The 20,290-nt window shown below is 37.9% G+C and overlaps 2 protein-coding genes across 2 annotated transcripts in view; one reads left to right on the top strand and one right to left on the bottom strand.

The window, feature by feature from the left end:
• The window catches only part of LOC138739595 (uncharacterized), a 29,945-nt gene extending 12,464 nt beyond the window's left edge, over positions 1–17,481 (top strand). Inside the window, exon 2 of the mRNA XM_069891940.1 lies at positions 16,897–17,481. Coding sequence (XP_069748041.1) covers positions 16,897–16,992 — 96 coding nt within the window. The 3' untranslated portion in view covers positions 16,993–17,481. The remainder of the gene's footprint in view (positions 1–16,896) is intronic.
• Positions 3,226–20,290, bottom strand: part of rp2 (RP2 activator of ARL3 GTPase) — a 20,042-nt gene continuing 2,977 nt past the window's right edge. Inside the window, 4 exon segments of the mRNA XM_069891936.1 lie at positions 3,226–5,127; positions 6,345–6,430; positions 9,481–9,595; positions 11,225–11,890. Of these exon segments, the coding sequence (XP_069748037.1) occupies positions 5,044–5,127; positions 6,345–6,430; positions 9,481–9,595; positions 11,225–11,890 (951 nt within the window). The 3' untranslated portion in view covers positions 3,226–5,043.

The raw sequence follows: 20,290 nt of genomic DNA, 5'->3' as shown, positions 1-20,290 counted from the left end.
AGTTGACGCTTGCGAGTGGATTCGCAAATCCAAATGGAGAGGGGAGATGTGGTTGTCCGACAAGGGATAAAGGACAACTCAGGAGGTGAAGGGGAGATTGGGGATAAATAAGATAGAAATAGGAGAATAAGGAAAATGTTAGATGTTGTAGGAATGTTGTCTTATAAAGAGTTGAAAATAAGAAAACAGAAATGGAAAAGGAGGAAAGGTAATGATGGAAAAACGGAAAGAGAAGATAAACAAAATATAAAAGGGCTACGCTGAACTATATGTCTTTAAATATTAATGGAATACATAACCAAATTAAAAGGAAGAAACTACCAAATTTAAATGAATAAATGTATTCCATTAGAAAAAATAACATATTGGTTAAGAAATAACATTGAAATATTCGAACAAGTATAGGAGCCTTACATTAAATACAATAGCGAAAACCTACCGGGGACAAACATTACCTAAGTTGATGGAAGGAGAAGGAAAGAAAAGAATGGACTCAGTAGAATTTCTGGTGTAATTTGGTTGAATGACAACATTGTCTGACTGGCTTAATGCAACCTAGATTGTATACCTAAAATGGATGAGAGGGGGGGGTGGGGGGGTGGTTTGGGAGGAAAGGGGGGGGGGGGAGAAAAAGTCACTGTATATGTGTGAAAAGAAATAGTGTATATCATGGCTAATGTGATTTATGGTGTGAAAAATAAAAAAATTTAAAAAAAAAAAAAAAAAAAAATTAAAAAAAAAAAAAAAAAAAAAAAAAAATTCAATGAGCAAGGAGTGCGGTGGTAACAAGATTGTTAGCACAGTTGGGCTGACAGATGAACAAGGTCTCTGAGCTGAAACCACTTATGATCTGCAACCAGAACATTTCTTCAGCAAATCTGAGATTTTTTTCTACTGATTTTCTAACAAGCATTTGTCAATGTTACCTCGGAATGATTGCAGATAATTTACCATTATGTAAGTTGACTTTCATATTTAAATTCCAAAATTTGTTACAGATTATTTAATGATTTTAGTTGTGGAATCATGAATTCACTGACTACTACAATTACTTGGAATTATCCAGACAAAAAGTGTGAATGGATTGAAAGGTAAATTAGAGTTGGATGGAGGGGTGTATGCAAGCTCCCCTGGAGCATAAATACTCTAAAAAGTCTATCAATGTCCATTTCTGTACCTAACTTTTTTAATCTGTAAAAAAAATAATTAAAATCTTTCATGACTTATTTCAGAATTAATGTTGCTGCAAAGAGCACACCCATGAAAAAAGCTCATTAGACTTTCCTTCTGTAAAGGGGTTGCATGAAAAGTCTGGAAAGCAATTAATAGACACCTTAAATCTGGAAGCTTTATGACATAATGAAAGAGAATAAAATTACAAAGTTGAGACCAAACAGAAATTAGTCCATCTAGATGAAGTGGATCAAAGTGTCAACTAATGATATTTACATAATTAACATGATTATGCAGGTTAAACACTGAAATAAATTTTACACACAATGCAGCCAAAGATTCTAATCAAGTCTCTTTGTATTACTGTTTACTTATAGTGTGCTTCTTGTGAACGAAGTGTTAATTTTTTTTGTTAACAAAAGAGCAAACAATTTATTGTAACAAAAGGAATAGTGCAGGCTTTACTATTTTATTAAACCATAGGAAATTAATAGCACAAAATGTAAAGGGTCTATTTGTCCTGTTGTGAAATGTAGTCTTCTACCTCTCCAGTATTTTTCCCACCTACTTTGGTTCTCACTTGATTATTTGGGGTATCTTTTGTTTATTTACAATCTAAAAGAATGTTGGATGCCTCTGTTTCAAACTACAGCTCTGATGATATGGTGCAGCCGAGATAGGTAAACTGGTTGACCGTTTTGAGTTTTGTGTGCCCGATGGAGATGTGGGGGGGCTGGTAGTCATGGTGGGGAGCTGGCTGATGGAGGACCTCAGTTTTCTTCAGACTGACTTCCAGGCCAAACACTTTGGCAGTTTCCGCAAAGGATCGACAATGAGATAGACAACAGACTCGCCAAGGCAAATAGCGCCTTTGGAAGACTACACAAAAGAGTCTGGAAAAACAACCAACTGAAAAACCTCACAAAGATAAGCGTATACAGAGCCGTTGTCATACCCACACTCCTGTTCGGCTCCGAATCATGGGTCCTCTACCGGCATCACCTACGGCTCCTAGAACGCTTCCACCAGCGTTGTCTCCGCTCCATCCTCAACATCCATTGGAGCGCTTTCATCCCAAACGTCGAAGTACTCGAGATGGCAGGTCGACAGCATCGAGTCCACGCTGCTGAAGATCCAGCTGCGCTGGGTGGGTCACGTCTCCAGAATGGAGGACCATCGCCTTCCCAAGATCGTGTTATATGGCGAGCTCTCCACTGGCCACCGTGACAGAGGTGCACCAAAGAAGAGGTACAAGGACTGCCTAAAGAAATCTCTTGGTGCCTGCCACATTGACCACCGCCAGTGGGCTGATATCGCCTCAAACCGTGCATCTTGGCTTCTCACAGTTCGGCGGGCAGCAACCTCCTTTGAAGAAGACCGCAGAGCCCACCTCACTGTCAAAAGACAAAGGAGGAAAAACCCAACACCCAACCCCAACCCACCAATTTTCCCCTGCAACCGTGTCTGCCTGTCCCGCATCGGACTTGTCAGCCACAAACGAGGCTGCAGCTGACGTGGACTTTTACCCCCTCCATAAATCTTCGTCCGCGAAGCCAAGCCAAAGAAGAAGAAAAGAAACTACAGCTCATAATTTCTGACCAATGGTACTGTATATAAAATTGACAAATGACTTGTTAAAGCACAATTTACTAAAAATGTACATAGAAAATAAGGTGTAAATATTTAGCACAAAGTTTTTAACTAGAAAAATTCAAAAGTTACCATCTGCCACAAAAATTCAAAAACGATCACAAAACCAAGCTACAAGTTTCCCATAGGAGTAAGAAATATCTAGGATGGGGTAGATCTGAAACGTTTGATTAAAATATATTTTTCCATTAGTGTTCATTAATGTAACCTTCAACTATCTCAACAATTCTTTTATAAAGTTGACATTGTAATCTGTCCTACTGTTAGAATTATTAAGAAATCCAAATTCCAACTTTTACTTTTCAGCAATAAAATCATTAAAGATTACATTGTGTCAATAGTATAAATGCCACTTCACTGTAAAAGATGAAAAATACTTAAAGGCTACAAGATCAGCCCAAGTTACAAGGGAAAAGAATTTTTATTGGATGTTAAAATTTTAAAACTTCAATTTCCTGAGTTGAACCTTCCTTCATTTTGTTGGTTTTTCAATGGTTGAGTAGCTCCCACAAAACTAAAGATATCACTTAAACTTCTGCCCATGTGTCCCCAATCGAAAAACTTGAACTAATGTGTAATGGAATGTGCTGACCGGCTGCATCACAGTCTAATATGGGAGCACCAATATCTGAGTGGAAAGCCCTCCAAAAAGGTAGTGGACACAGCCCAGTATACAGTATCACAGGTAAAACTCTCCCCACCATAGAAATAAATTTACATGGAATGCTGGCATCAAAGAACAGCTTCAATCATCAAGGATCCACAACACCCAGAACATGCTCTGTTCTCACTGCTACCATCAGGAAAGAGCTACAAGTCCCACAAGATGTGCACCACCAGGTTCAAGAACAGCTGCTACCCCTCCACCTCAACAACAAACTCGATCAGGGACTCAATTTAAAGACTCTTGCTTTACATATATTTATGATATAATTTTTTTCTCTTTTGAATAGTTTGAATTTATTTTTTTGGTATACATTTCTCTCTTTTGTATACGTATCTTTCTTGAGTACAGCTTTTGCACTACCAATAAGTAGAAATTCTGCCTGGCCCGCAGGAAAAAGAATCTCAGGATTGTTTATGTTACTCTTGTCAATAAATCTGAACTTTGAATTAAACTTCCCTCTAGACTTGATGACCATTTTTATAAATACTTATCTTGGAAACCCCTTAAGCAACTTTTTCCCTGAAAGATCCTAGACAAATCAAAGTTATTGATAAAAGTGAAATAATTAACAAAATAAAATTGAGTTAAGGAGCCTCCATGCCAAATGCCATTGTGTGGGTAATTTAGACATAAAGCACGGTAACAGGGCCTTCCAGCCCATAAGCCTTTGCCGTCCAACTATCCCAAATTAACCTACAATCCCTGTACATTTTGAAGGTGGGAGGGAACACCCAGAGGAGACTCATGCAGACAAGGGGAGAACGTACAAGCACCTTACAGACAGCGACGAATTTGAATCTGGGTCACTGACCCTGTAATAGTATTGTGTTAACTGCTACGCTAATCATGCTGCTCAAGGACGTGTAAATGGGATGGGGAAACAACTTTATTTTTAAAGTCATACAAGAATGGAAACAGGCCCTTCAGCAAATTTGTCCATGCCAACCATTAAGTGCACACTTGCATGAAAAACTTCATTCCAATCAATACCCACTCAGCTACACACAAGGGAGAATTTACAGTGCCAATTAGTCAACAAACATATACCTTCAGGATGTGAGAAGAAATGCCAGCATACAGATAAATCCACAGGATAACAGGGTGAATATGCAAAATGCCAGAAAGAGCACTGGAGGTCAGGATTGAACCTGCATGGCTGGTGCAGCTATCAAAACAGTTGTACCACCTGTGTCACTTACTTTCTTCAGCTATTCTGAGAATGGGTGAAAAACTTAAGGTATGTTGGTCCAAATATTTTCATGTTCTACAGTAAAACTATGATTACTGGTACATCAAATAAAAAGTACTCCAGGAACCTGTATTTTTCCTTTAAATGAACAAAAGCAGACAATGTTTAAAATGTACACAAGAATGCGTATAATACTTTGACGAGCATTACTTAGAAAACATAACATTAAGGATATTAAATCTTTGCAAAAATTACCCTTACTTCACAATACTATTTCCAGAAGGTCAACGTTAAGATACAGTATTATACAACAGGAAAATAACAATTTGCTGATTTGATATTGGCGCATAACCCTTGTATATTTTTACATTCCCATTTGTATATCAGCGTAATTATAGAAATTGTCCACATCTTGGCATCCTGAAGACTTGCTTTCAGAAACAAACACCTGTTTTTTTTTAAAAAAAAACAAAAGCAGATGCTGTTAGAAATGATGTCCACATAGCATGCAAAAACAAATCAAACATCTACTACCTTCAAATATTTTAGTCCATTCTACAAATATTTTAATTAAAAAACAGTATTTTCATGCTGTTTTGTGAAAAAAAAAAATTATTTCTATGTGGAGTATTGACAGAAAATGGAGTACTTTACATCGGCTATGTCTCAATAGGATGCAGACTCCCGAATTTGCATAATATTTAAAATATATATTTTCACAAAGTTTTTATTTTCTATCTCATTCTGATGTTTCGGAGGATATGACTGCACCATGTACATTCTTGGACAGTTGTTCTATTCCAGAATGGGCAAGAGACAAACAAAATAGTTATCTCGAAAGGATAAGTTGTTTCTAATTTCCTGGCTTTAACTCTCCTCTAGGTTTAGTATCTCTCAACAGCTACGTGGATAAGAAAGGTTTAGTGGACACAGGCCAAATGAAGGAAAATGAGTCTAGTTTGCTCAGTATGGATAAGTTAGGCCAAAGGAAGTTTCCATGCCCTAATGACCTTGGGCATGTGCCCAAGTTATAAGTATCTGAATGATTTTGTTAACGCTTTGTCACTTTTTAGTTATTTGCTCAATGTAATGTGCTGCTCATGGAGGTGAGGCATCAACTTGTGAATGTGCAAATAAAAAAATTTTAAATGCATACAATTCTTTGATTAACATTACCTAATTACAAAAGCATCCAATAGTCTTAACAGGAAAGCACAGTACAATGTGCAATAAACACATTATGTTTATCCATATATTAGAGTATTATTATTATATTAGAGATAAGAGTAATAATAAATTGACAGGGAGATCTACAAAGCTTTCATCAGGATCATGTGTTCCTTTCAAGCATAGAGAATATGCTTCAAATGTCACACATTGAATATCAAGGATCAATTGGGTAACATTCACTACAAACTCAGTTGCTCAGATTAAAATGGAACCTTAAATCCAAAAGAATACTTGTCACACCTTAGTCAGTATTTCCACGTCTCCAGAAACATTGAAATGTTTTTCCAACCAGGTAACATTTGCAAGGCATTAAAATGAGATTTAATATTGAGATTTAATAATTTAAAGATTTTAATATTGATGAGGTTATTGAATGGTCCACCCAATCATGAAAAAATTGTCTACAATCTGTTCATTTTTGAAAGTCCATTTTACCTTGGAAGTACTGAACACAGAACTGATTATATTCTGACAGACCTCCACTGAGCCATCTCCATTAAATTCCAATGCAACAACAGGACCTGTAAAAGGATTTAAAAAAAAACAAAATTTTTATTGCTGTACCTGAAACATACATTTAACCATCTCTTGGGTATCGTGGCAATTGGATGATTCAGTTTTAATTTTCAGATTACATTATATTCAAGTCAACCAGATTTTATCAATGTCATAATGGCAAAATTTTCAACATTTTATTATTAGACTAAAAAAAAGACAGCAACTTCCGAGAACATAAAATAGGATATTAAATTATTTTATAAACACCATTTAAAAAAAAAAGAACAGAAACAGAAAATGCTGGAAATTGTTATCAGGTCAAGCAGCATTAAATTGAAGAACCATTTTGATAGAAATTCCTCTGGTAATTCCTGTGATTAAGATATAGTCTAGACCAGCTGTTTTCACCAGTTTTTGGCTATGGCCCCCTTAGGACTCAAAGTTTATTGGGCCCCTTTCCTGTGAAGCATTTAATTGGTTTCTTACATACTTCTCTCCTACCAACTACATAAAAAACAGAACAAATATTTTATGATTTCAGTCCATTACCCCCATGAAATATTTTGTGACCCCCCCCCCCCCAGAGGCCTGTATGGCCTGTTAAGAATGGCTGGTCTATACAACACCACTGGTGGTCACAGGCAGACTTATTCAATTATTATTCTTCAGAATTCACTAGGGAGACAAAACAGGTGGTTATGACATTGAAAGCCAAGTTATATAATAAATAGAGTGCTTAAAAAAATAAACTACATATTAAGTACACTATTCAAAAGTTACATACAAAAATCCTCATGCGTATAGATTACATTCACATGTTTCAAAATAACTATGTAAAAAGATTATAAATGTGACAGAATTATTAACTCATTAGCTGACCAACAATTTCCACTAGAATATGACAGCTGATTGATGGAAATTGGGTAGCAAAGGATATGTCATCTTTTATAGCAAAAGGTTTTAAATGCCAGGACAAGGTCATCTGACTAAAATTATAGGAAAGTATTGTCAGACTGGTGACTAGGTAACATACTGGTAATACTTATTTTTTAAGCAATGAACAGACAGCTTTTACAGGAATCTGTAAAGCATTTCTTTAATATTCATGGTATGAAAAATAAAGGAATCCAAATTATAAGAGATTATACAAAACATGTGGACATAAGTATAATAATGAATAGTCAGCCCATTCTTATTGAATGGCACAGAATTGACCAAGGGAATGATAAAGCAGTCTGATGTGCAAAAAATCTTTAAAGGATCACCATCAAAAGATGTTAGGCCTCAACCACAGAATATGACCAGCTGGCTTCAAGACAAAGCACAGAGAGTAAGAGGAAAGAGAAATTATTAAAGTAGAAGTGGAATTATTAAGGTAGTGGCTCCTAGAACGCTTCCACCAGCGTTGTCTCCGCTCCATCCTCAACATCCATTGGAGCGCTCACACCCCTAACGTCGAGGTACTCGAGATGGCAGAGGTCGACAGCATCGAGTCCACGCTGCTGAAGATCCAGCTGCGCTGGATGGGTCACGTCTCCAGAATGGAGGACCATCGCCTTCCCAAGATCGTATTATATGGCGAGCTCTCCACTGGCCACCGTGGCAGAGGTGCACCAAAGAAAAGGTACAAGGACTGCCTAAAGAAATCTCTTGGTGCCTGCCACATTGACCACCGCCAGTGGGCTGATAACGCCTCAAACCGTGCATCTTGGCGCCTCACAGTTTGGCGGGCAGCAGCCTCCTTTGAAGAAGACCGCAGAGCCCACCTCTCTGACAAAAGGCAAAGGAGGAAAAACCCAACACCCAACCCCAACCAACCAATTTTCCCTTGCAACCGCTGCAATCGTGTCTGCCTGTCCCGCATCGGACTGGTCAGCCACAAACGAGCCTGCAGCTGACGTGGACTTTTTACCCCCTCCGTAAATCTTCGTCCGCGAAGCCAAGCCAAAGAAAAAAAAAAAATGTGCCACAAGATTCAATGCTGGGATAATGATTTAAGAATTAATGGATTTGTGTTTCTAAAATTGTAGGGGTGGTGGAGGAGTTATAATAAACATGGCTTTAAGCAGCTCAGTAGCTTCGAAAAGTTTATATTCAAAACTTAAATGAAAGATAAAAAGTAGATTTTGGTTTGAAGACTATGGAATTCACTTAATACTTTGAGTGTGAGCCCAAGATGGAAGGGAATGGCGTAAAGAGATTATTAGAAACACCAATAGACAATCTGAAAGCTGCAGCACAGGTCATCAAGGTTATTTATAAAGCAAGCCAATGGACATGGTTCCTTTCTGAAACGAGGGAAGTTATGCTCAACCTATATTAGATAAATTCTCATCTTAAAAGTGTGATGTTGGATGTAAATCGAGAGATGATTTCCACATGGATAAAGGCATAACTGGAAGCCATCGATACAAAATCACCAAGAAATGTAATAGTAAATTCATACAAAACATTTTTTTTAAAGTGACAGTAATATGATTGATGACCAAGTAAATTGATAGTCTACATGATCTTTGCCAACATTTTTGACGGTTCCACAAGGTAGATTGGTCCTGAAAGTCAGATTAAAAGGAATCCAGAATAATCTTGATAATGGGATACAGAAATGACTTGATAAGAGGGAGAGAGAGAGTAGAGGTCTGTGACCAGTGCTGTGCAAAGATTTACTATATTTTTTGCTTTAGCAAAATTACCACAAAGCTTCAGGCTAGCTGACAATTAAATGACTTACTTTTCACTGAATTTTTTTCCATTTCAAAATAAATACTTAGCATGCATGATCAATTAAAAATCCTGAAGTACATCGTTCTTGACCAATCAAAGAGGACAGGATTTTACAACAAATGACACGAAGTTGAAACATTGGAAATATTTTGTGCCATTGATTATTGTAAAAGATTGCATCAGGCACTTTGGAAAACAAGACAAACTTTGGTTGATGGTTTCGTGAGGTGTGGTGGTGGGGATAGGGACAAGACAATTGTGTGGCCGCAGGGTGATAAAGGACCATGTGAATGAAGAAAATGATCGTCAATAAATGTTGATTAAAAATATTCTTCACAATCATAACTACCTTCTTGAATCAATGGAATAAAGCCTGCTGCTTTCTCTTTAAATACTCTATTGGCATCATCTGGTTTCATCAAAATTTCCTTTGTTTGAACAAGAGCAAAATCCTTTGCAGCCATCTTTTGAAAAGAAAAACAAAGTTAATTTTACTGCCAGAAACATTAAGGCAAAACAGGATACCAATTTTATTTCTACCAGTCTTCAGAATAAAGCATGCATCATATTTAATTTTTTTAAAACTGGTATAAAGACAAATTACTACTTTTCTGGAATCTCACACATTTATTTATTAAGATGTGGACTACACTGCCTGAAAAAATATGATGGGAGCAATAATAAGGATATTTGAATAAATTTTGGAACTGGAGAAATTTCCATGACCACAGACAATGTGAACAGAATTGGTAGCTCCTTCAAACATGCAACACAAACGCAGCAAGATAAATAGAATTATATTACAAAATCAATTCCAAGAACTTTAAAATGCTGATCAGAATGGCAAAAATCTACAACTTAATTCAGTCCTGTTGCTGTTAGTTTTCCTTTAAGGACTGGATGTAGAATCTATAAGGGGATAAGTATCGAGTTATGGAAATACAAGGAACTACAGTTGCTGGAATTGTGAGCTCATCCATTTGTAGCAACTCTTCAGTCTGTGCTCAACTTCATCTAGACTTTTTTTCTGAACTTTGGCATATGTCTACTTCAACAGACAAATTATCCACTGATATCTACCACTAACAAGTTTATAAATGTCATATTTGTAAAGTAAATCTACCATTAACAATCATTTGTTTCTCAATGCCTTGTGCTGGTTGACAGTTTAAAAAGTGAAAATTACAGGGCCAAGTTTTCATGGCTCATTTGAAAACGCCATGTCAGACTGTTTTTGTGCCAAAGTGTCTGAAAGAACTAAATCAGGAAGCTCAATAATGTCTCATCGTACAATATTCCACCTGAAAGAAGAACAATGAAATTGGGGACATCAGGTTTCAATCCAAGGCCGACACAAACTGCCCCAAACCTAATGATGAAAACATTATGCAAGTCATTTGGCAGTTCATAATAGGAGTTAATATTTTGACAATTGATCATTTGACCACTTAATTCTTCATTTAAATCATTCTAATACTGTATATTTCCCCTTATCCGAAGTCAAACTTTTTTGCGGCACCGACATGACATCACAAGTTGGAAACAAATTTATCACCGACTTGCCCATGTGGGGCTCTGAATGCTTTGATGGAGTCATTTTGATAACAACAGAGCTCTCGTGGTTTGTGGTGAATTGTTTTTTGGTACGTATGAAACATTATTTCATGCTCGAAAATCCTGCCGTTTTTTTTGTTTAACTGCTGATACAAATATTCTCCTGATGCTACTTAAAGCCATTGTTTCATTAACCAAAAAACCCAATAACCAAAAACCTTCCAGTCCCAAGGTTTTTGGATACGGGGGAACGTACTGTAATGTCACTGCTTTCATAATTTATCGCCATACAAATTTAACAAAAAGGAATGTTATTTTCATTTCTTTATGCTAGTTAGCATGCTTTTGTAAATAAACTAAATGCTCTCAGATCACTGCCAATTTGTCCTATGGAAGCAAGCTTATAAAGTATGTCACTCTTTTCTACAATGCTGCCACACAATTCTGGATTACAGTAACAATGGCTCCAATTCAATTTTGAACATGTCACTTGCCCCAAAAGTCAACAAGAAATGTACACAGACGTACAATTTTCTCACCTCATCAATCAACTTCCTGGCATTGGCTGTCGTGTAAACTCCAGCAAAAAACACAACTAAGCATGACTCCTCGCTGTTCTTTTGTCTTTGGCCTCGTGTAACTGGAACGATGCTTTTGTTCAAATCAGTTGAGATCCGAACAGCTTTCAGCTCCTCTGATTCAGGAAGAGGAACATAATCATGAGGTAATGTATCTTCAGCTAACAACACCCAATTGTTTTCATCTGAAGAAGGGGTGAAGTCATGTATGTTGCTCCAGTTGTTATTGAAGATGCTCAACCCTGCATCTTTGAACTGATAACCCAGCTCAGGATAGTAATATTGGAAACAGCCAAACTTCATGCCCGTAGATGATTCGATTATGGGCTGGGTTGCACAGCAAAGGAAGATGTCCATTTTTCTGCAATCACGTGTACGGAATTGCTGACAAGCCATGACACATTTGCAGTCTATGCATTTGCGGAAAAACACACTTCCTTTGATAGGTCCCAGAAATATCCTGCAGTTGGTGCAGTCATCAATGGCAATGGTAGCAGAGTGGTCAAATATATATATGTTGCAGTTTTCACATTCTTCAATGACAAACTGCTCACCAGCAACTTTACCTGGCAACCGTCCCACTGTCTGATCCTTTAAGCCAACTAGCATATAGTCCTTAACATCAATCTGGTGAAACAAAAGCACAAATTATTTCAAAATTCCAGTATGGAAAGATTTTGACCTTGGATTGCAGCTTAATTTCAAAAAATGTTGTCCCTCAGCCCTGTTAAACAGAGTACAAGGAAAAAGGCAAGCAGAAGGAAACTTGTAGTCAGGAACTGTTGATAGCCAGACCTCAACTGTGACATTGAAAGGAGCAACATAATTTAGAACAGTAGCAAGGATAATTTTCTAATTTCCATGAAAAATACCCCTGCTAGTGGTTGAGATGCAAATGCAAGAGAGAACAAAAAGATCCAGATTAGAGGGAATGATACTTCCGCAAATCAAAAGTAGCTGCATTAAAGAATATCTGCCAAGCGGAATAGCTAGTATACATCCTTTCACCCAAACAGAATAAGGACTCACTATTTTCACAATACAAGAAGAAGATTATAACTCGGAGAAATAAATGTAAAAAAAATAATAAAACTGATCAGGAAACTACTGGGACTTTAAATCAGCCTGCATTAAACTAGTTATTCACAGTCGAGCAGTAGCTAAACTCAAAAGGGAAGAGGGGAGGGGGCAAGGTATCCAGTTTATTAGTATCTCTGCTGTAAAGTGAACATGATGTGAATGTGTTCAAAGAAGCTCATGATGAGAGCTTTACATAAAATAAAATATATTGGGTAAAAAATAAACATGGTTGAGTTGGTCCATGAGTTGCTGTGGTTGAACCCGTCCAGATGTCATTTCAATATCATTAGCGTGGATGAAAATAGTCACACTTTCACTTCCGTCTTTAGAATTCAGAAAGAGGTAAAGTCATCTAAATACCAGTTTGGTACAGTTAATTCATTGGTTGATTTTCAAATGATAGCATGGAAGTAATGTATGATTGCATCACTTCAATAATGAGGAAATGCTGAGGCAATGTCTTTTGCAGCTTGTTAAAGATTTCACACCAGCAGTCAGAAAATATTCTTCCCCATACCTGTCTAAATATCTGATCAACGTCAAGATTGTACCACCTTCTACACAGCTTCTGGCAATTCATTCCATTTACCTTCCACCCTCAGGGTGTAAAAAATTGCCCCCATCACCCCTATTTTTGCATTCATATCTCCTTAGAATAAGACTGCTCACCTTATTTGTGGCCGTCATGATTTTGTACAGGTCTACAAGGTCACACGAAGCTCCAGAGAATAAAATTCCAGCCTCTCCTTGTAACTTAAGCTCTCCAATCCCAGTAACATCCTTGTGTACCTTTTCTGAATCCTTTCCAGATTCAGGTAGACACGTACCTGCTCCATCCACCTCCCCCTGCCCTCGTCAATCTTCCTTGGTAGTGTATTCAACTCAATTAAATTTGAGATAAGATTTTGTACACACAAGACCATGCTTACTGTCTTTCAAACAAAGAGCTGGTGGAATTCAGCAGGTCAGGCAGCGTCCCTGACAGAAACAGTCTTGACATTTCAGACTGGAACCCTCATCAGGCAACCTTCAATCAATTTCTAAATGCAGGTAGACCCAGAATCCCCTCCAGTAGCTTGCCCATCATTGGTGTTTGGCTCACTGGCCTTGTAGTTCCATGGTTTGTCTTTGCAGCCCTTCTTAAATTAAGGCACAACATTAGCCACCTACCATCATCTCAATTAGGCACCTTCAGTCTGTCAGTATCTCACCCACGGATAATGATGCAAGCATCTCTTGCCAGTGCCCCAGCAATTTCTTCCCTAGCTTCCCACAATGCCTTAGGAAAACACTTGGCCAGGCACCGAGGATTTGTAAAAACACAAAAAATGCTGGAGGATTTTCAGCTGGTCTCATAGCAACCACAGGAGGTAAAGATATACCTGTAGTACTGACATTTCAGGCCTGAGCACTTCTGAGGAGAAAAAGGGGGGAGAATGGGAGTAGAGACCAACAGACAAAAGATGTTAATTGGATAAGAGGAAAGGTGAGAATTGATTTTGGGTCTGTGAAGGGAGGCAGGGAAAAGGGAGGGGGGTGGGGGGAAGAGAGAGAAATCACGAAATAGAGGAAAGGAGGATGATGAAGATTGGGGGGAGGGGGGTTTAAAATGAAACCCATTAATATTAATTCAAGCCAGTTGGAGGGTGCCCAGATGGAAGATGAGGCATTGTTCCTCCAATACGCAGGTAGTCTCAGTCTGGCAGTGCACAAGACCATGGTCAGCATGGGAATGGGACAGAGAATTGAAATGAATGGCCATTGGAGATCCATACTATTGTGGCAGATAGCAACGATCTCCCACTCTGCACCCAATGGCTTTGATGTAGAGGAGACCACAACAGGAACACTGGATGCAGTAGATGATCCCTCCAGAGACAGCAATGGTGGAGGAACTCAACTGATCTCGCAGCATCCATAGGAGGTAAAGCAACACAGAAATGCTGAATGTTTGGGGATTTGTCCCTCTAAAACTGTGAGCACCTTCTCTTACATTTTAGTGACTCCTTGCATTTAAGGCTTTGCTCATCTCCCATAGCAATATACATAGGTCCCCTAAAGGATCAATTTAGTTGTCTATTCGCCACCTATCAATTATGGATAACAATTTCCTGGATCATCTCTGGATCAGTCTGGCTTGGTCTTTGACCTCTTTGCTAAATCTATCAAGATATTGTACACCTCCATTAAATCTCTTGCAAATCTACTCCAGAAACAATTCCCATTTATCTATAGAGTCAGAGTTCTACAGCACAGAAACAGGCTCTTCAGCCCAACTTGTCCATGCCAACCAACCTAGTCCGATTTGCCTACGTTCAGCCGGCATTCCTAAAAATGTTTACTACCCATGAACTGTCTAAATGTCTTTTAAATTTTATAATAGTCTCCACTTCTACTACTTCCTCTGGTAGTTCATCCCTACTCACCATTCGGTCTACTTGTGTCACCACTTTCACAGAACTATGTCCCTGCACCCACAAGTCTCTCCCCAAGGCCGGACCATTCACTGTGCAATTCCTCCCCTGGTTTAAGCTATTAAAGTGCAACCAGTCACAAATTAATTTAAATTTCATCTGCCATTCCTTGACCCGCTTTCCTATTTCATCTAAATCCTGTTGTAATCATAATTAACTAACTTTATGGCTGAAATCCAATCGAACTATAGCTGAAATTCTTCTCTGGGCTGTTTTAGTAAATCTTAGTAAAGATTTAGTCAATCTTATGCATCCTCTCCAAAGACATTTGCAACTTTCCTCTAAAATGCAAAGTGTAATGCAAAACTATTAGAGTCTGCATGTATTTTATAAAATATTTAATGTTATCTTCTCACTTTTGTACTCAATGCCTCCATGAATGAAGCCAAGGAACCTAACCATGAGGTTTTCTCAACTACGATATTACCTTCAGAGTTGTGTGCATAAGAACACTGATATCACTTTGTGTAGCCTCTTTTAAAAATTGTACCATTGATCAATATTTTCTTTCCTTGTTTTTCCTGCTAAAGTTAATGTACTCCAAGGTATTAAATTTAATTTGCGACGTGTCTGTCTCACTCACCACTTTTGTTTTAAGTGCAGTGTTATCCTCTTTATTGTTTAATCAACCTTCACAGATGTAAATGACAGAAATTCTGAATTTACTCAATGGTCCAACATTAAAGTTATTTTATCTTTAATTATGACTTCTCTGCCTCAGCTCAAGTTTTTGGTTGCTGGAACATAGAAGCAGCAGTAAGCTTCAACATTGTGATGCACCAATGTTCCTTTTATTCCTTCTGTTTTCTATCCAATCATCCATCTTCATCAGTTTATTTTACCCAAAATTGAGGAGGGTTATCTTCGGAAGATTTAAATATCCCAAGTCCACTGGTTTGTTCCATTTAGGTACTAGTATATATCATCTCCAATTCCAACAAATTCCATAAATAATTTTCATTAATCAATATTGGCTCAAATTATGTGTGTGTGTGTGAGAGAGCGAGAGAGAGAGAGAGAGAGAGAGACCTGCACTGTATGCTCATTTGTAAGGTTTGAAAATAACTGTAGGCTAAGCAGCCGAATTATGTTTGGTGTCAGAAATGGAAATAGTTGCTCAGCAGCTTGCCTTAATTGGAGAATAGTGCAGGAAAGTGTGTGGTAAGAACCATCCTATTGCACTTTGTGCAATGGCTTCCCAAATAGGAACTATGTTAACATTTTTTTCTGCTGAATACAGGAAACAAACTCCACCAGAAATGAATCTTGCAAACACAAATGCAACACCAGGCTTAGGTTTTTGACAGAAACACTGCTAACATTTTTTTTCTATTGAATACAAGAAATTTATTCCACCAGAATTTGATCTTGAGCACAAAAGTGACACCAAACTTGTTCTTGTTGGAAACAGCTGTTAAATTACACAGATTATTCAAATAACAATAAAAGATCACAGCAATGGAACTGTTATAATTATCATCTTTTCCAAAATAATTTTAAAACACCTTACCCTTCAACTGCTTGGTGAAAGTAAAATAAAACTACAAAAACTAGTTCCACTTTCAGTTAATATTGCAAGCAATGACCAAGTAACATATTGACTAATAACATAATCACAATCCAATCCCATGTGTTCTAACCACTCATTTTTGTTCCAATTTTTACATTCATTATCATGAAATTCCGATTTTATCTCCATTTTTAAATCAAATTCCTATGTAGTAAATCTGGGTGATGCATATTTGAAATTTAGGAAGCAAAAATCAGAGAAGAATTGGAAGATAGCCAGGAAGGAACAATAAGGTATTTAGGACAAGGGAACATGAGAAAGCCTTGGCAAGTAGGATTAATGAAAACTCCAAAGTAATGCACACGTGCAGAACAGGAGAATAACTCGAGTAAAGGTAGAACTTCTCTTAAGGCTGCTAAGCAGGTCGGTAGAATAATTAAGATGCATATGGTACGTTGACCTTAATTAGTTGGACTGAGTTCAAGAGTGTAAAGTAATGTTATAGCCATATAAAATTGTGGTTAGACCATACTTGGAATATTGTGTCCATTCTGCTTGTCTCATTACAGGAAGGATGTGGAAGCTATGGAGAGGGTACAGAGATTTACCAGGAGAATAACAGAGGTATGTCTTTTTGGAGCGAAGAAGGGCGAGACGTGACTTAATAGAGATCGACAAGATTATGAGAGGCTTTGATACCGTAGACAGTCAGCATCTAGGCAAGAGTAGCAAACACTGGAGGACATCTGAACAAGGTGAGGGAAGGAAAGTTCAGTAGTGATGTTAGGGATGTTTCATTTTATTTATTTTTACACAGATTAGTGGGCACTTGGAATGCATTGTTGGGGTGGTGAAGCCTCATACAATAGGGACATTTTAAAAGCTTCTTAGGAACGTGGATACCAGAAAAATAGAGGGCTCTGGGTACAAGGTAGGAAAGGTTTAGTTTGTAGAGTAGGTTTCTATTGGTCAATACAACATCATGGACCAAAGGGCCTGTACTCTACCATAATGTTCTAAGGGGTTAAAGGGAAAACATGATTAGAGGTGGCTTTTTCCACTCAGCGAGTGGTGGCAGAATGGAATGATCTTCCGAATGAGATAGTTGCAGCAGGGTCCCTTCTGTCATTTCAGAGAAGGTTGGATGTGTACATGGAAGTGAGGGGGGGGTGCGGGGGTTGGAGGTTTATTGGCAGAGAGCGGGAGGTTTGAGCTAGTGGAGTTGTTTGCACTCCCTGGCCACATCAATGGTACCAGAGGATTGGAGGATGATAAATATTGTTCAAGAAAGGCAATAAGGATAATCCTGTAAATTATAAACCGGTGTGTTTAACATCACAATGGGCAAACTGTTGAAGAGGTTTCTGTGGGACAGGATTTAAGAGCACTTAGAGAAGCATAGACTAATTATGGACAGTCAACATGGCTTTTTGTGAGAGGCAGGCCATGCTTCAAGCTTAATTGTTTGTGGAGATGACAAAACAAATTGATGAAGGTAAAGTGGTGGATGTGATATATATATATATTTATATATATATATATATGTGCACTATGTCGGGAATTTAAAATTTATTTTATTTATTTACTGCATGGTAGAAGTTAATTCAACCATTTATAAACCCGGGCAACCTAATCACACTCAAATTAATCTATAATCCCATACATTTTGGAGGGTGGGAGGAAACCCACACAGACATGGGGAGAACGTACAAATTCCTTACAGACAGAACTGGATTCGAACTCCGGTCACTGGTGCTGTAATAGCATTGTGCTAACCACCCCCTAACTGGACAGTGCCTTTGTTTGACAAAGTTCCCCATGGTAGGCTCATGCAGAAAGTAATGAGGCATGGGGTCCACGGAAATCTGGCTGCAAGGGCTAGTAGATACAGCATGTTCTGCCAGGAGATCGGTGACCAATGGTGTTCCACAGGGATCGGTTCTAAGACACCTGCCGTTTGTGATTTTTGCAAAAGATATGGATGAAGTAGAGGGGTCAGTTATTAAGTGTGGTGATAACACAAAGGCAGAGGTATCGCGGATAACATAGAATGTTATTGTGGGTATCGACAGGATGCACAGTTGGGCGGAGATGCTGTTCAATTTGGAAAATGTAAAGTGATACATTTTGGAAAATTGAACTTGTAGGCAGAGTACAAGGCTAACAGCAGGATTCTGAGCAGTTTGGAGGAACAGATGGATCTTGGGGTTCAAGTCAATAGATTCCTCAAAGTTGCCATGCAAGTATTTAGGGTGATTAAGAAAGCATTTTGTGCAAGAAAGATGCAGACATTTTGGAGAGAGGGCAGAGATTTACCAGGATGACCAATGAATTAGAGAACATGTTTAATGAGGAAACATTGAACAAGCTAGGGCTTTTCTCTTTGGAGTCACAGCAGATGAACAGCAACTTAATAGAGGGGTATAAGATTATGATAGGTATAAACAGAGCAGATGGTCAGCATCATTTTTTTTTTAAAACCAGGGCAGCAATGGCCAATATCAGCATCCACTTAGGTAAATGTAGAAAAGTTTAGGCCAGATGTCAGAGGTAAGGTTGTGGGTTTTTTTTTAATTTATTATTATTAACTACACAGAGAATGGCAAGTGCCTGGAATGAATGGTGATAGATTCTGATATAATAGAACATTTAAAAACCTCTTAGACCAACACATGGCTGTAAACAAGGTTATGGCCTCTGAGGAAGGGAAAGGTTAGACTGATCCCGGAGTTTGTTTCTGTAGGTCTGCACAACATTGTGAGCTGAAGGGCTTGTCCGGTGCTGTAATGTTTTATATTTGATGTACTTTTCATCCAGATTTTTATTGGCAAAATAAAATTTGTTACTGGGGAATGTTCTGCCTTCATTTACACTGATGTGTGTTGTAGCTATGAAAAGGGTTATCTGCTTCTATTGTCTACAAAACATTTATATTCGATTTAAAAGAAACGCCCCTGAAATATTCCATCAATGTATTTACCACCCAAAATGGTACTGAATGCTTTGTAAACTGATGTTTATTTTGTAGAAGAAAAAATTACAATTGATTTTCATTAGGCATATCGGCCTCTTAAGGTTTCTTTATCTACAAACTATTTGGTCAAGTTTGTGTTTAATTTGTCTAATTACTACCTCAACACACATTCCAGTATGCCTTCATACACAATAGCAAGAGCTAATTATGAGGGGACAGGCCTAGAACCTCTTGCTAATGCTTAACGGTGAAGACCAATTCAATGATATTCAAAGAATGCTGGTAAGTATCAAGAAGGATAGAATCTGCAGGGTTATGGGAGAGGGAGGGAGTGGTCAAGGGACAAGCTGGATTGCTCCTTTATCGGAAGTGGTTCAAACACAACAGGCCAAATGATCTTCTTCCCAACTGCAACCATTTTAGCACCATCTGTACGGGAGGTGGGGGAAGTGTTTCCTAAGTATGACATAATAAGAAATATTAGAGTTTAGTGCAAGTGCCATGTACACACGTATTGAAATTCTAATTCGCTGCAGCCATGATATGCTATGTGACCATTTTTTTTTGCACTACCAAAAGATGGTAATTCTGCCACACCCACTAGAAAAAGGAATCTCAGGGTTGTATGTGATGTCGTGTATGTACGCTGACAATAACTATAAAAGGATAGATAAATATATATTGCAGTTAGTGCCGACATATATTTTGGTGGTCCTGCAGCAGCTTATGAACTTGCAACTTGCAACAAGCATATTTTAAATTGAATTGTAGATAAAATAGCACTCAATTACTTTAATCTAACAAGTGTAAACTTTCCACAATCTACAAATGAGTTTTCCTTGGTTTAAAAAAAATGGAATTGGATAGGGTATGGCACGCTGGGGTACAAAATATACAACTGTTTGGCATTTTCTCGCCAAACAATTCTACCAAGGTATTTTGTAAACCCCCATTGTGAATGAACTTTTTTTTTTTTTTTTTTTAAACAC

This window comes from Narcine bancroftii, chromosome 7 (assembly GCF_036971445.1).
Source record: "Narcine bancroftii isolate sNarBan1 chromosome 7, sNarBan1.hap1, whole genome shotgun sequence".
Lineage (NCBI taxonomy): Eukaryota > Metazoa > Chordata > Chondrichthyes > Torpediniformes > Narcinidae > Narcine > Narcine bancroftii.
This window is presented reverse-complemented; position numbering and strand designations above follow the sequence as displayed.